The 15,953-nt window shown below is 46.7% G+C and overlaps 1 protein-coding gene across 3 annotated transcripts in view; it reads right to left on the bottom strand.

The window, feature by feature from the left end:
- The window catches only part of GHR (growth hormone receptor), a 636,857-nt gene that overhangs the window by 20,457 nt on the left and 600,447 nt on the right, over nucleotides 1-15,953 (bottom strand). For all 3 annotated transcript variants that reach the window (XM_063961562.1, XM_063961570.1, XM_063961553.1), the window contains 2 exons: nucleotides 7,335-7,513; nucleotides 6,886-7,033 (listed from right to left, as the gene is read on the bottom strand). In XM_063961562.1, coding sequence (XP_063817632.1) covers nucleotides 6,886-7,033; nucleotides 7,335-7,513 — 327 coding nt within the window. The remainder of the gene's footprint in view (nucleotides 1-6,885; nucleotides 7,034-7,334; nucleotides 7,514-15,953) is intronic.

The raw sequence follows: 15,953 nt of genomic DNA, 5'->3' as shown, positions 1-15,953 counted from the left end.
CCCTGTGTAACTGTTATATCCCCACTGTCCTACACCCTGTGTAACTGTTTTATCCCCACTGTCCTACAGCCTGTGAAACTGTTTTATCCCCACTGTCCTACACCCTGTGTAACTGTTACTTTATATCCCCACTGTCCTACACCCTGTGTAACTGTTATATCCCCACTGTCCTACACCCTGTGTAACTGTTTTATACCCACTGTCCTACACCCTGTGTAACTGTTATATCCCCACTGTCCTACACCCTGTGTAACTGTTTTATACCCACTGTCCTATACTGTGTGTAACTGTTACTGTTTTATCCCCACTGTCCTACACTGTGTGTAACTGTTTTATCCCCACTGTCCTACACCCTGTGTAACTGTTTTATCCCCACTGTCATACACCCTGTGAAACTGTTTTATCCCCACTGTCCTACACTGTGTGTAACTGTTATATCCCCACTGTCCTACACCCTGTGTAACTGTTATATCCCCACTGTCCTACACCCTGTGTAACTGTTTTATCCCCACTGTCCTACACTGTGTGTAACTGTTACTGTTTTATTCCCACTGTCCTACACCCTGTGTAACTGTTTTATCCCCACTGTCCTACACTGTGTGTAACTGTTACTGTTTTATCCCCACTGTCCTACACCCTGTGTAACTGTTTTATCCCCACTGTCCTACACTGTGTGTAACTGTTACTGTTTTATTCCCACTGTCCTACACCCTGTGTAACTGTTTTATCCCCACTGTCCTACACTGTGTGTAACTGTTACTGTTTTATCCCCACTGTCCTACACCCTGTGTAACTGTTTTATCCCCACTGTCCTACACTGTGTGTAACTGTTACTGTTTTATCCCCACTGTCCTACACCCTGTGTAACTGTTTTATCCCCACTGTCCTACACTGTGTGTAACTGTTACTGTTTGTCCCCACTGTCCTACACCCTGTGTAACTGTTACTGTATATCCCCACTGTCCTACACCCTGTGTAACTGTTATATCCCCACTGTCCTACACCCTGTGTAACTGTTATATCCCCACTGTCCTACACCCTGTGTAACTGTTTTATCCCCACTGTGCTACACCCTGTGTAACTGTTATATCCCCACTGTCCTACACCCTGTGTAACTGTTTTATCCCCACTGTGCTACACCCTGTGTAACTGTTATATCCCCACTGTCCTACACCCTGTGTAACTGTTATATCCCCACTGTGCTACACCCTGTGTAACTGTTATATCCCCACTGTCATACACCCTGTGTAACTGTTTTATCCCCACTGTCCTACACCCTGTGTAACTGTTATATCCCCACTGTCCTACACCCTGTGTAACTGTTATATCCCCACTGTCCTACACCCTGTGTAACTGTTTTATCCCCACTGTGCTACACCCTGTGTAACTGTTATATCCCCACTGTCCTACACCCTGTGTAACTGTTATATCCCCACTGTGCTACACCCTGTGTAACTGTTATATCCCCACTGTCCTACACCCTGTGTAACTGTTATATCCCCACTGTGCTACACCCTGTGTAACTGTTATATCCCCACTGTCCTACACCCTGTGTAACTGTTATATCCCCACTGTCCTACACCCTGTGTAACTGTTTTATCCCCACTGTCCTACACCCTGTGTAACTGTTTTATTCCCACTGTCCTACACCCTGTGTAACTCTTTTATCCCCACTGTGCTACACCCTGTGTAACTGTTATATCCCCACTGTCGTACACTGTGTGTAACTGTTACTGTATATCTCCACTGTCCTACACCCTGTGTAACTGTTTTATCCCCACTGTCCTACACCCTGTGTAACTGTTTTATACCCACTGTCCTACACCCTGTTTAACTGTTACTGTATATCCCCACTGTCCTACACCCTGTGTAACTGTTTTATACCCACTGTCCTACACCCTGTTTAACTGTTACTGTATATCCCCACTGTCCTACACCCTGTGTAACTGTTTTATCCCCACTGTCCTACACCCTGTGTAACTGTTTTATACCCACTGTCCTACACCCTGTTTAACTGTTACTGTATATCCCCACTGTCCTACACCCTGCGTAACTGTTATATCCCCACTGTCCTACACTGTGTGTAACTGTTACTGTTTTATCCCCACTGTCCTACACCCTGTGTAACTGTTATATCCCCACTGTCCTACACCCTGTGTAACTGTTTTATCCCCACTGTCCTACACCCTGTGTAACTGTTATATCCCCACTGTCCTACACCCTGTGTAACTGTTTTATCCCCACTGTGCTACACCCTGTGTAACTGTTATATCCCCACTGTCCTACACCCTGTGTAACTGTTATATCCCCACTGTGCTACACCCTGTGTAACTGTTATATCCCCACTGTCCTACACCCTGTGTAACTGTTTTATCCCCACTGTCCTACACCCTGTGTAACTGTTTTATTCCCACTGTCCTACACCCTGTGTAACTCTTTTATCCCCACTGTGCTACACCCTGTGTAACTGTTATATCCCCACTGTCGTACACTGTGTGTAACTGTTACTGTATATCTCCACTGTCCTACACCCTGTGTAACTGTTTTATCCCCACTGTCCTACACCCTGTGTAACTGTTTTATACCCACTGTCCTACACCCTGTTTAACTGTTACTGTATATCCCCACTGTCCTACACCCTGTGTAACTGTTTTATACCCACTGTCCTACACCCTGTTTAACTGTTACTGTATATCCCCACTGTCCTACACCCTGTGTAACTGTTTTATCCCCACTGTCCTACACCCTGTGTAACTGTTTTATACCCACTGTCCTACACCCTGTTTAACTGTTACTGTATATCCCCACTGTCCTACACCCTGCGTAACTGTTATATCCCCACTGTCCTACACTGTGTGTAACTGTTACTGTTTTATCCCCACTGTCCTACACCCTGTGTAACTGTTATATCCCCACTGTCCTACACCCTGTGTAACTGTTTTATCCCCACTGTCCTACACCCTGTGTAACTGTTATATCCCCACTGTCCTACACCCTGTGTAACTGTTTTATCCCCACTGTGCTACACCCTGTGTAACTGTTATATCCCCACTGTCCTACACCCTGTGTAACTGTTATATCCCCACTGTGCTACACCCTGTGTAACTGTTATATCCCCACTGTCCTACACCCTGTGTAACTGTTATATCCCCACTGTGCTACACCCTGTGTAACTGTTATATCCCCACTGTCCTACACCCTGTGTAACTGTTTTATTCCCACTGTCCTACACCCTGTGTAACTCTTTTATCCCCACTGTGCTACACCCTGTGTAACTGTTATATCCCCACTGTCCTACACCCTGTGTAACTGTTATATCCCCAGTGTCCTACACCCTGTGTAACTGTTATATCCCCACTGTCCTACACCCTGTGTAACTGTTATATCCCCACTGTCCTACACCCTGTTTAACTGTTACTGTATATCCCCACTGTCCTACACCCTGTGTAACTGTTATATCCCCACTGTCCTACACTGTGTGTAACTGTTACTGTTATATCCCCACTGTCCTACACCCTGTGTAACTGTTACTGTTATATCCCCACTGTCCTACACCCTGTGTAACTGTTATATCCCCACTGTCCTACACCCTGTGTAACTGTTATATCCCCACTGTCCTACACCCTGTGTAACTGTTATATCCCCACTGTCCTACACCCTGTGTAACTGTTATATCCCCACTGTCCTACACTGTGTGTAACTGTTACTGTTATATCCCCACTGTCCTACACCCTGTGTAACTGTTACTGTTATATCCCCACTGTCCTACACCCTGTGTAACTGTTATATCCCCACTGTCCTACACCCTGTGTAACTGTTTTATCCCCACTGTCCTACACCCTGTGTAACTGTTATATCCCCACTGTCCTACAGCCTGTGAAACTGTTTTATCCCCACTGTCCTACACCCTGTGTAACTGTTACTTTATATCCCCACTGTCCTACACCCTGTGTAACTGTTATATCCCCACTGTCCTACACCCTGTGTAACTGTTTTATACCCACTGTCCTACACCCTGTGTAACTGTTATATCCCCACTGTCCTACACCCTGTGTAACTGTTTTATACCCACTGTCCTACACCCTGTGTAACTGTTATATCCCCACTGTCCTACACCCTGTGTAACTGTTACTGTTTGTCCCCACTGTCCTACACCCTGTGTAACTGTTACTTTATATCCCCACTGTCCTACACCCTGTGTAACTGTTATATCCCCACTGTCCTACACCCTGTGTAACTGTTTTATACCCACTGTCCTACACCCTGTGTAACTGTTATATCCCCACTGTCCTACACCCTGTGTAACTGTTTTATACCCACTGTCCTATACTGTGTGTAACTGTTACTGTTTTATCCCCACTGTCCTACACTGTGTGTAACTGTTTTATCCCCACTGTCCTACACCCTGTGTAACTGTTTTATCCCCACTGTCATACACCCTGTGAAACTGTTTTATCCCCACTGTCCTACACTGTGTGTAACTGTTATATCCCCACTGTCCTACACCCTGTGTAACTGTTATATCCCCACTGTCCTACACCCTGTGTAACTGTTATATCCCCACTGTCCTACACCCTGTGTAACTGTTTTATCCCCACTGTGCTACACCCTGTGTAACTGTTATATCCCCACTGTCCTACACCCTGTGTAACTGTTATATCCCCACTGTGCTACACCCTGTGTAACTGTTTTATTCCCACTGTCCTACACCCTGTGTAACTGTTATATCCCCACTGTCCTACACCCTGTGTAACTGTTATATCCCCACTGTCCTACACCCTGTGTAACTGTTATATCCCCACTGTCCTACACCCTGTGTAACTGTTTTATCCCCACTGTGCTACACCCTGTGTAACTGTTATATCCCCACTGTCCTACACCCTGTGTAACTGTTATATCCCCACTGTGCTACACCCTGTGTAACTCTTTTATCCCCACTGTGCTACACCCTGTGTAACTGTTATATCCCCACTGTCCTACACCCTGTGTAACTGTTATATCCCCACTGTCCTACACCCTGTGTAACTGTTTTATACCCACTGTCCTATACTGTGTGTAACTGTTACTGTTTTATCCCCACTGTCCTACACTGTGTGTAACTGTTTTATCCCCACTGTCCTACACCCTGTGTAACTGTTTTATCCCCACTGTCATACACCCTGTGAAACTGTTTTATCCCCACTGTCCTACACTGTGTGTAACTGTTATATCCCCACTGTCCTACACCCTGTGTAACTGTTATATCCCCACTGTCCTACACCCTGTGTAACTGTTATATCCCCACTGTCCTACACCCTGTGTAACTGTTTTATCCCCACTGTGCTACACCCTGTGTAACTGTTATATCCCCACTGTCGTACACTGTGTGTAACTGTTACTGTATATCCTCACTGTCCTACACCCTGTTTAACTGTTACTGTATATCCCAACTGTCCTACACCCTGTGTAACTGTTTTATACCCACTGTCCTACACCCTGTGTAACTGTTATATCCCCACTGTCCTACACTGTGTGTAACTGTTACTGTTATATCCCCACTGTCCTACACCCTGTGTAACTGTTACTGTTATATCCCCACTGTCCTACACCCTGTGTAACTGTTACTGTATATCCCCACTGTCCTACACCCTGTGTAACTGTTATATCCCCACTGTCCTACACCCTGTGTAACTGTTATATCCCCACTGTCCTACACCCTGTGTAACTGTTTTATCCCCACTGTCCTACACCCTGTGTAACTGTTATATCCCCACTGTCCTACACCCTGTGTAACTGTTATATCCCCACTGTCCTACACCCTGTGTAACTGTTTTATCCCCACTGTCCTACACTCTGTGTAAATGTTATATCCCCACTGTCCTACACCCTGTGTAACTGTTTTATCCCCACTGTCCTACACCCTGTGTAACTGTTATATCCCCACTGTCCTACACCCTGTGTAACTGTTTTATCCCCACTGTCCTACACTCTGTGTAAATGTTATATCCCCACTGTCCTACACCCTGTGTAACTGTTATATCCCCACTGTCCTACACCCTGTGTAACTGTTATATCCCCACTGTCCTACACCCTGTGTAACTGTTTTATCCCCACTGTCCTACACCCTGTGTAACTGTTATATCCCCACTGTCCTACACCCTGTGTAACTGTTATATCCCCACTGTCCTACACCCTGCGTAACTGTTATATCCCCACTGTCCTACACCCTGTGTAACTGTTATATCCCCTCTGTCCTACACCCTGCGTAACTGTTATATCCCCACTGTGCTACACCCTGTGTAACTGTTATATCCCCACTGTCCTACACCCTGTGTAACTGTTATATCCCCACTGTGCTACACCCTGTGTAACTGTTTTATCCCCACTGTCCTACACCCTGTGTAACTGTTATATCCCCACTGTCCTACACCCTGTGTAACTGTTATATCCCCACTGTGCTACACCCTGTGTAACTGTTATATCCCCACTGTCCTACACCCTGTGTAACTGTTATATCCCCACTGTCCTACACCCTGTGTAACTGTTATATCCCCACTGTCCTACACCCTGTGTAACTGTTTTATCCCCACTGTCCTACACCCTGTGTAACTGTTTTATCCCCACTGTCCTACACCCTGTGTAACTGTTTTATCCCCACTGTCCTAGACCCTGTGTAACTGTTTTATCCACACTGTCCTACACCCTGTGTAACTGTTATATCCCCACTGTCCCACACCCTCTGTAACTGTTATATCCCCACTGTCCTACACCGTGTGTAACTTTTATATCCCTGCTGTCCTACACCCTGTGTAACTGTTATATCCCCACTGTCCTACACCAGGTATAAATGTTATAAGAATTTATCAATACAAAGGAAATGTCTGGGTATTAATGACTGATACTTACCCATTGATGTAAAAACTGAGATCACTATGACATCACTAAACTCTCCAAATTTCTCATTCCCCTTCTGTCTGCAGTGGACTTTAACCAAATATTCCTTTCCCGTCTTTAGGCCATACACCGGTAAATACGTTTTGTGTACTACATCATACTAGCATAAAGAAACAATAAAACACAAGGAAATTGAAATGCAAAATGCACACAGTTGGACAGGTATTATAAAATATATTTTTGAAAGGCAACAAAACATGAAAAAAGTTGAATGCTATAAGAGCTAATGTATTCTGATCAACTGATACAATACCGCTGTGGCCAGTGCCAGAACAGAACTGGATGGGTAGCCCATAGGCCACAATACCAGAAATGCACTAGTACTGTAGCTATAGCTGTACTGTATGTCATCTCCACAGTGTGTGTCCTATTCACATAAAATACCTGAAATGTGCCCTTACCGGTTTCCATTCGGTTTCATTTGCTACTTTTATTTGCACTTCATATTCCAGGGAGATCCATCCACTCCTAACATCCGCTGAGGCTGGAGGCTCCCAGGATAGCAGAATGTCCATATGTAGCTGAGTCTCACTGATATTGAGAACTGTCCAGTTTAGAGAGATGGGGGGATCTGGCCGCACTGAAACACAAATGGAACTTATATGAATACAGAACAGAACATTCCATCAGGTGTAACATGAACCTTACAGGGATCGTGGAGTATTCCCACTGCTGAGAGAACAAGGCTTTTACAAGATTTCTCTTTACAGCAACGGATACATTTGTTTCATGATAGTGGCCACATACAGTAACTAGTAAGAAGAATGGTTACTTATTAATGTGTATATATATATATATATATATACTCTCTGAGGCAGATTTATTAAATGTCGGCTTCTCAGAGCTGCTGATGATTAACAACAGATGGGTCTATTCAGAGATGGTCGCAGATGGCTGAAAATGGCAAATGGACGATTTTGACCATCTGCGCACATGTAGCGGCCGCAGTGTGCGTGAGCTTTCATTAGGCCATGCGATCACATTATGATTGACAAGCAGCGGGCTTTCGAGGGCGGCGACGCGGCGTTGGGGGAGAGTGGAGCAGGAAACACAGGCGTGTCTTGGCTGTGTTCGAGGCGGCACAATGACGTTTCCTGCGATTGGAAACAGCACAGCTGCGTATGCAGGGGTCATCCTCTATTCTGGTTTCTGCAATGTGATCGCAATTGAATTGCGATCACATTGCGGCGCAGCGCCATACAAGCTGGGAGGCCTTACCCTGTGTTGGATGGCCCACAGCATGCAATCTGATCCTTAGCAGTTTTTGCTAATTTAGCATTAATTACTATTGACAAATCCATCAGTCAAAGGCAATGTTTAGCATGTGTATGTATGTATGTATACGTGTGTGTGTGTGTGTGTTTGTGTGTGTGTGTATATATATATATATATATATATACACATACATACATACATACATACATACATACATAGACACACACACACAAAATGTGTAGCTCTAAATAATAAGCGGAATACTACCAAGTATATTATTCAAGGCATGGAGAGAAGGTTTCCGTGGGAAAATAAATTTAGTTCTGAAATCTGCTGATAGGGTTAAGTATGAAGCAAGCTCTGCGGGTTCTTGAGTACCCCCAATACTACCACTGACCATCTGTATGTTCCATTTTAAAAGTCATACGGGTGGGGTGGGGGGGGGTCACCCACAATAATTTTGAAGAGTTGGCTCTAATGAATAATAGAAACCTAAACTTAAATTTTACAATTATATAGTTCCGATTTTGTAAAATCTGAAAATGAAATTGAATTAACATGAAATTTTAATTACAAAATAAAAAAATGCATACTTCCCTTTATAGAGCATAAATATAAATGTTGGATTTCACCCTCTACGGCGCCACGTGTTCCCTTATCTGCAGATTTTAGACATAGTTTTTGTGTCACTGAATTCTTCTCCCTATGCCTAGAATAGTACACTTATACCCCTTTCACACCGCAGCTTGTACCCGGTATTTTTTTTTTAAATCAAGTGTTTTTTATTGAGTTTTGTGTCACATACAAACAAAACAAAACATCAACATTGACATTTAACTACAACATTAACAGTTGCCATCAACAAACAGATATTATCCAATCACAATTTGGTGTGCGTGTTATTTCTTATCATATATCTTTATATACATGTATCCACGACAAGGAGTATCCATGTTTTTACTAATGTCGCTCATGTGCTCAATATACTTGCTCGCCTAATCCTGCGCTACCCCAGCGGCCCCACATCTTCGTAAATCGCGAGGTGGAACCCCTTATTTTGTACATATGTCTCTCATGACGAATTACCTCGTTCACCAACGCCCTCCAGTGCTCCACTCTAGGTACATCAGCAGAGAACCAGACCCTAGCAATAACCACCTTAGCTAGCGTTGTGAGACACAGGACATATTTGTATAGTAAAACAGAATGTGTCTCCTCCAAATCTAGCCCAAATAAACATATGCCAGGATCTAATGTAGGGAGGGACGGTGCTGTCATGACCACATCACACCACACTTTATGCCAGAAAAGGGAGATCTCAGGGCAGTCCCACAGTAAGTGCCAAAAACCGGCATCAGCTGCCTGACACCTGGGGCAGTTAGAATCCTCCCTAAGACCAGCCCTCTGTAAAATAACCGGAGTGCGATAGGCCCTGTGTAGAATGTAGAAAAAAACCTGTTTATACCTTATACATGGCGTAGTGTATTTAAGGGAGCTCATAATCTGGAGCCACTGCTCTTGGGACAATTGCCCCAAATCAATCTCCCATTTAGTACGGAGATTATTTAATAGATCGGGATAGCTATTGTTATTTAAAGCAGCATATATGGTAGACACCCTCCCCCTCTGGCTCAAAGAAGCAAGCAGCGTCTTAACAGGTGAGTCAGCAATCGATGGTGGGCCGCGAGGGAATTGGGTCTGTGCAGCATGTCTAAGCTGGAAATATCGAAACATAACTGTGTTAGGCACATCAAATTCGATTTTCAGTTGCTGAAATGACTTCAGCACTCCACCGTGGTATAGCTGACCCAGTGCCACGACTCCCCTAGCAATCCATATGTTATCTAGCGACATCTCATATAGCTCAGGGTATGCACTATTGAACCACAGTGGGGTACAGGTATCATGTCCCTCCCAGTCATACAAAGTATGCGCATAGCGCCAGATAAGCAAGGCTTGACGCAACAGGGGAGGCAAGCCAGACGTTGAGAGACCAGAAAGGAGAAGCTGAAGAGGAGAGAGAGAAAAAGCAGGAGAACACTCCGTCCGCTCAGCCAGAAACCCCCTCATCGTATCCCCCAGAGAGTCCCCGGTCCATTCACTCAGATGGGCCAGCTGAGCGGCCACATAGTATAGTCTGAGATCTGGGAGACCTGCACCGCCGGACATTTGAGATCTGCATAATGTTCTGATAGAGACCCGCGCCGGCCTACCACTCCATATAAATGAGGATAAAACTCCCTCAATAACAGCAAAGGTCTTCTTGGGAAGGTAGACCGGGGAATTCTGTAGAGCATAGAGAAACTTTGGCTGCATCACCATTTTGAATAAATTAACCCTACCCAGGACCGACAGCGGTAATTTTTTCCAGCTATGTGCCTTCTCTTTAAATGTCGCTAGTATGGGGTCAATATTTTGGGCCATATAGCTACGCGCCATAGGAGTAATCCAAATGCCTAGATATTTGAACCGCAGTGTCCATTGCAAAGGATACGCCCCCTGTGTATTTTCGGGGAGAAGGCCAGAAATAGGGAAAACGTGGGATTTGTCCCAGTTAATTAGCAGACCGGAAAAGATACCAAAGTTCTCTACTACCTGTAATGCTGTTTGAAGAGAGTCGTCAGAGTCCTGTAGAAAAAGTAACATGTCATCCGCGTATAGCGCCACCACATCCACATGACCCCCAATCTCAACTCCCCTGACCCCGCCATCACCGCGCAGCAGGGCGGCCAACGGCTCCACGGCCATCGCAAACAGTGCAGGAGATAGGGGGCAGCCCTGTCGAGTGCCCCTCTCCAATGCAAAAAGCTCAGACGTGAAACCATTGGCCGTCACACGAGCCACAGGCAAGGAATACAGTAATTGGATAAAGCCAATAAATCGAGGGCCAAAGGCAAATTTCTCCAGCACCCCCCACAGGTACCTCCATTCTACAGAGTCGAACGCTTTGGCCGCATCAAGGGACACCACCACCGCGTCCGACCCCCCTATATCACTTCTCTGGAGATGACAGAACAATCTACGTAGATTTTGGGCCGTGGACTTACCCGGCATAAAGCCAGTCTGGTCTGGATGAATTATAGTTGTAATTACCAAATTCAATCGAGATGCCAAGATTTTTGCTAGTATTTTTACATCAGTATTGAGGAGGGAAATGGGTCGATAAGACTCAGGGAGCAGGAGGTCCTTCCCCGGTTTCAGCAGGACAATTATATTGGCCTCGGCCATAGAGCGCGGGAGAGCCCCACCCTCTAAGAGTAGTTCAAACAGTTGTAAGAGATAGGGGGCAAAAAAAGTAATGTATTTTTTATAGACCTCACCCGGAAGTCCATCAGATCCCGGTGCCTTAGACGCCGGGAGAGACAGGATCGTGGCCTCCACCTCCTCCACCGTGATAGGCGCATCCAGAGCCCCAGAGTCCTCCCGGGACAAGCATGGCAAGGTCAACTGAGCCAAAAACTCCCCCAGCTGATCATCCGAGTAACTGGCCCGGGAGGCATAAAGCGAGGAATAATAACTACGGAAGGTCTCCGCCACCTCTGCTCCAGAATAACACAGTTGGCCAGCAGAATTCTTCACACACTGAATCACTGTTCTAGGGGAATCAGACCGGGCCAAAAAGGCCAAATAGCTGCCATTCATCTCAGCCCGAAAATACTGCTCATGTCCCGCAAAAAGGAGTCTACGCCTGGACTTCTCAAATAAACAATCCGACCACTCACTCTGCGCGTTCTTCCACAACAACTCATCAGTCCGCAAATGGGTAACAAGATATTGAGATTCCAACTGCTGGCACAAAGATTCCAACCGCATCTCCTCCCTCTTACTAAACGCTTTAACTTCAGAGATCCTCTTTATAAAGGAGCCCCGCAAAAACGCCTTAAAGGCATCATGTTTCATCGTCAGAACATTGTATAGTGAGTTATCTTCCTGGAACCCTTCCCAGGCGGCTATCAGATCCGCACCCTCCCCCAACAGAGTCAACCAAAAGGGGTTAAGCTTCCACATTCTTGCTCCCCGCTCCCAACCTATATTAACTGTGACTAAAACAGGAGAATGATCCGATATGCCCCTAGGGAGATAGTCCACTGCCAGCACGTCCGGAGACAAATCAGGGGAAACCAACACCAAATCAATACGAGAGAATGCATGATGGGTAGCGGACTGACAGGAGAACTGAGTGGCCGCGGGATTACGACATCTCCATATATCCACCAGCCCCAGCTCCCCCACCAGTCTCGCGAACGAGGTAGGGGACGCCAGGGGAGGGGAAGACGCAACTGACTCCCTCCACCTGTCCATACCACCATCCATGACATTGTTAAAATCTCCTAGGCATATCACAGGGGTAGCAGGGGACCGGGCCAGGAAACGGGCAGCGTGCCGGGGGACCTCGTTATTATATGGCGGGGGGACGTATACTGCTAATATATGAAACAGTCGGCTGTTAATATGGGCTCGTAGGAAGACGTACCTGCCGTATTGGTCAGTTTCACATACATCCAGATGAAATTGTACGGACTTTCTAATCATTACAGAAACGCCTCTGGCATTACTAGAGAAGGTGGAATGATACACGTGACTGACCCAGGGTTTTCTAAGCGCCAACACTCTACTTCCATGCAAATGTGTTTCAGAAAGACAAATTATGTCTGCCTGATATTTTTTAACCTGAGTCAGGACTAACGATCTTTTGATTCTTTCATTCAATCCCCGAACGTTCCAGCTGAGCAGACGGAGCCCCTCAGAAACAGTAGACATAGAGATCATAACGGAGAGGGGTAGCAGGATAGGTTAAAGAGACATACAGCAGAGCCTGGCATCGCAACATAGCAACGTTGAGCAAATAGTACATAGGGACAGGGACAATCAGTCCCCCTACGTTCCAGGAGGCAAGAGAGCACAGAGCAACATAATACAGAAAGCACTTGTCATTGCAAAATACGCACAGAACTAAAAAATGATGGCTTGGAAAAAAATAAACTAACCCCCCCCGCACCCACCCTGTATCACCTCGCAAACTTAAGGCATACCTGGATCCCATAACTCCCATTAAGTAACCAAACTAAGGGATAAGGGCCTAACCCAGTGGTTCCCAAACTTTTGTGAGTCACGGCACCCTGGAGGGTCAGATTTTTTTTTCACGGCACCCCTAGGCCACAAGTTTCTTATTGAGAAATTTAGAAAAAAATATTAGATTAAGTAAATTATTTTTATATGTCATCCTTAGGGTCAGTTGTGTGGTGAGGGACAAGATTTGCTTCTGTATGTCCACATATTTTATAATTGGCAGACACCAGCACTGGTTTTGCCTATTAAATTGACAATAAATAGTTTGAATTGGTCCTTGACAACCAACCTGAGGCACCCCTGCAAGTGCCTCGCGGCACCCCAGGGTGCCACGGCACACAGTTTGGGAACCACTGGCCTAACCAAAGAACCTAAGGAAAAGCCCTTACACTATTTTCAGTAAGAGCTCTCCACAATTCGTAGAGGGAAAAAAAAAAAAAAAGGGTATTTCCCCAACCCTGAGAAGAGAAGAAGAAAAAGAAACAATACCAATTTAGCCGGGCATATGCCCCAGTACACAGCAGCAAATAGCAGTAAAATAATGTGGGACTGACCCTTATCTCCTCATCATAACGATACATAGCGAGCGATATCGTAAATTCTTCCCCCACACCCGTACACCCCACATTGCATATATTCTCATTTTGCATTTATATTTACAGGAATATGCATTTGGACAAATGGGTGCATAGGAAAAGCCGAAAGCAGCCTCAGAGCAACAACACAGTATTAAGGAGGACGTGGCTGACGCTCCAGCCATGCACCGGCATCCTGGGGAGATGTGAAAAAATGTGTGGTGTTGTTAAGCACCACCCGCAACCTGGCTGGAAACATCATAGCATATTGTATATTTCGGTCTCTGAGCTGGCGCTTGACTTGAATAAATTGAGATCGGCTCTTTTGCACCTCCAGGGCAAAATCAGGAAATACGGAAATATTATGTCCATCTTGTTGGATAGGGCCCTTTGTTCGGGCCAGTCGGAGCACAGTGTCCCGGTCCTTGAAATGCAGGAGGCGTGCAATAAATGTTCTAGCCGGGGCCCCCGGCGGCGGCGGTCTAGGCGGGAGCCTGTGCGCCCTCTCCACCGCAAATTGGGAGGTAAACGCCTCCTTGCCAAACAGATCAATAAGCCATCCTTCAAGAAATGACTCCGGGGAGTTGCCCTCCACCTTCTCGGGCAACCCGACAATTCGGATGTTGTTGCGCCGCAATCTCCCTTCAACATCAGACATTTTAGCCTGCATAGACGTCACTTGGGTAGATAGGTCTGCCACTTTCAGCTGCATGGGCGAAGCAGCATCTTCCAAAGCCGATATCCGATGTTCAGTTTCACCCACACGCTCTCGGATCTTCTGCATATCCTGTCTTAGCAGAGAAACATCTATTTGTACTTGCCCAATCCGGTCCGTAACCCTCTGCTCGGATGCAGAGATGGCCTGCAATATTTGCTGGGTAGATTGAACCTGCTCATCTTGGTCGGAGGCGTCCACCTCGGCCTCAGGCGAGGGCGGGCCGGCTTCACCTCTCCTTGCCGACGCAGACGCCTGTTGTGGTCTGGCATATCTCTCCAGTTTCGCAGCAGCGTTAGCCGCACTCTGTCCTCCCTTCACCATGGTGCCCCTGGACGGGGGTACAGATCCACAGGAGTATTACCGCAGATTTAGCACACGGGTTAGGGCTGCCCGGGTCGGCCAGATATAGCACCCCAAATAAACAGAGCAATTATGTAGAATCACTGCAGATAGTTAGGAAGCCGGCTTCACCTCTCCTTGCCGACGCAGACGCCTGTTGTGGTCTGGCATATCTCTCCAGTTTCGCAGCAGCGTTAGCCGCACTCTGTCCTCCCTTCACCATGGTGCCCCTGGACGGGGGTACAGATCCACAGGAGTATTACCGCAGATTTAGCACACGGGTTAGGGCTGCCCGGGTCGGCCAGATATAGCACCCCAAATAAACAGAGCAATTATGTAGAATCACTGCAGATAGTTAGGAAGCAGTCGTACGTGGTATAAATTGCAGCTGAGTAAAAGCTGAGTCAGGGTTACCTAGGTCGTCACCACAGCAGAACAGACATTTGATGAGAGCAGCCGGATTCAATGAAGTATATACAGTCCATCCAGGAGAAAATATAAAGGTCACTGGCTTTGCAGGGCTTCGTGGAAGTATTAAGCCCAGGAGGGAGACAGGATGGCAGCCCCAGTCATTGCTCCGCACAGCTAGGGGAGAAGGAGCTGCAGGGCTAAAGATGGCGGCTTTTCGCGGGCTTTTTTCCCCCAGGCTCGGTCTCCAGCGTCTCCGCAGCGGGGTCTCAGGCATGTACCCTTGCCGAACAGCAGATAATAGGGTCCCCTCCTCTGCAACTCTCAGCCTTAGGGCCAGCTCACAGGCACCGCCGGGCGCGCGGACACGCGCCGCTCCCGGAGCTCCAGCGGCGGCTGGCGGGGAGGCAGGGAGCCGGGGACCGCACTGAAAGGTCCACCACAGCTCAACCGTGCCGCGCAACGGGTCAGCAGGGGTAGCAGTCGAGGCAGCACACACTCAGGGGTCAGCTGGCAGGGAGCAGGATCCACGGGTTGGGGAAAACGGATGAGTTTTCAGGATTTTTTGTGGAGAGCTAAGGCTGCACGCAGCTACTCCATACCGATCCAAGCCACGCCCCCTTGTACCCGGTATTTTGCCGTTTTAACTGGCTTCCTAAACGGGTCAAGCTGCGATGTGAAAGGGTCCCCTTCAA

Source organism: Pseudophryne corroboree, chromosome 1 (assembly GCF_028390025.1).
Source record: "Pseudophryne corroboree isolate aPseCor3 chromosome 1, aPseCor3.hap2, whole genome shotgun sequence".
In the NCBI taxonomy this organism is placed as follows: Eukaryota; Metazoa; Chordata; class Amphibia; order Anura; family Myobatrachidae; genus Pseudophryne; species Pseudophryne corroboree.
This window is presented reverse-complemented; position numbering and strand designations above follow the sequence as displayed.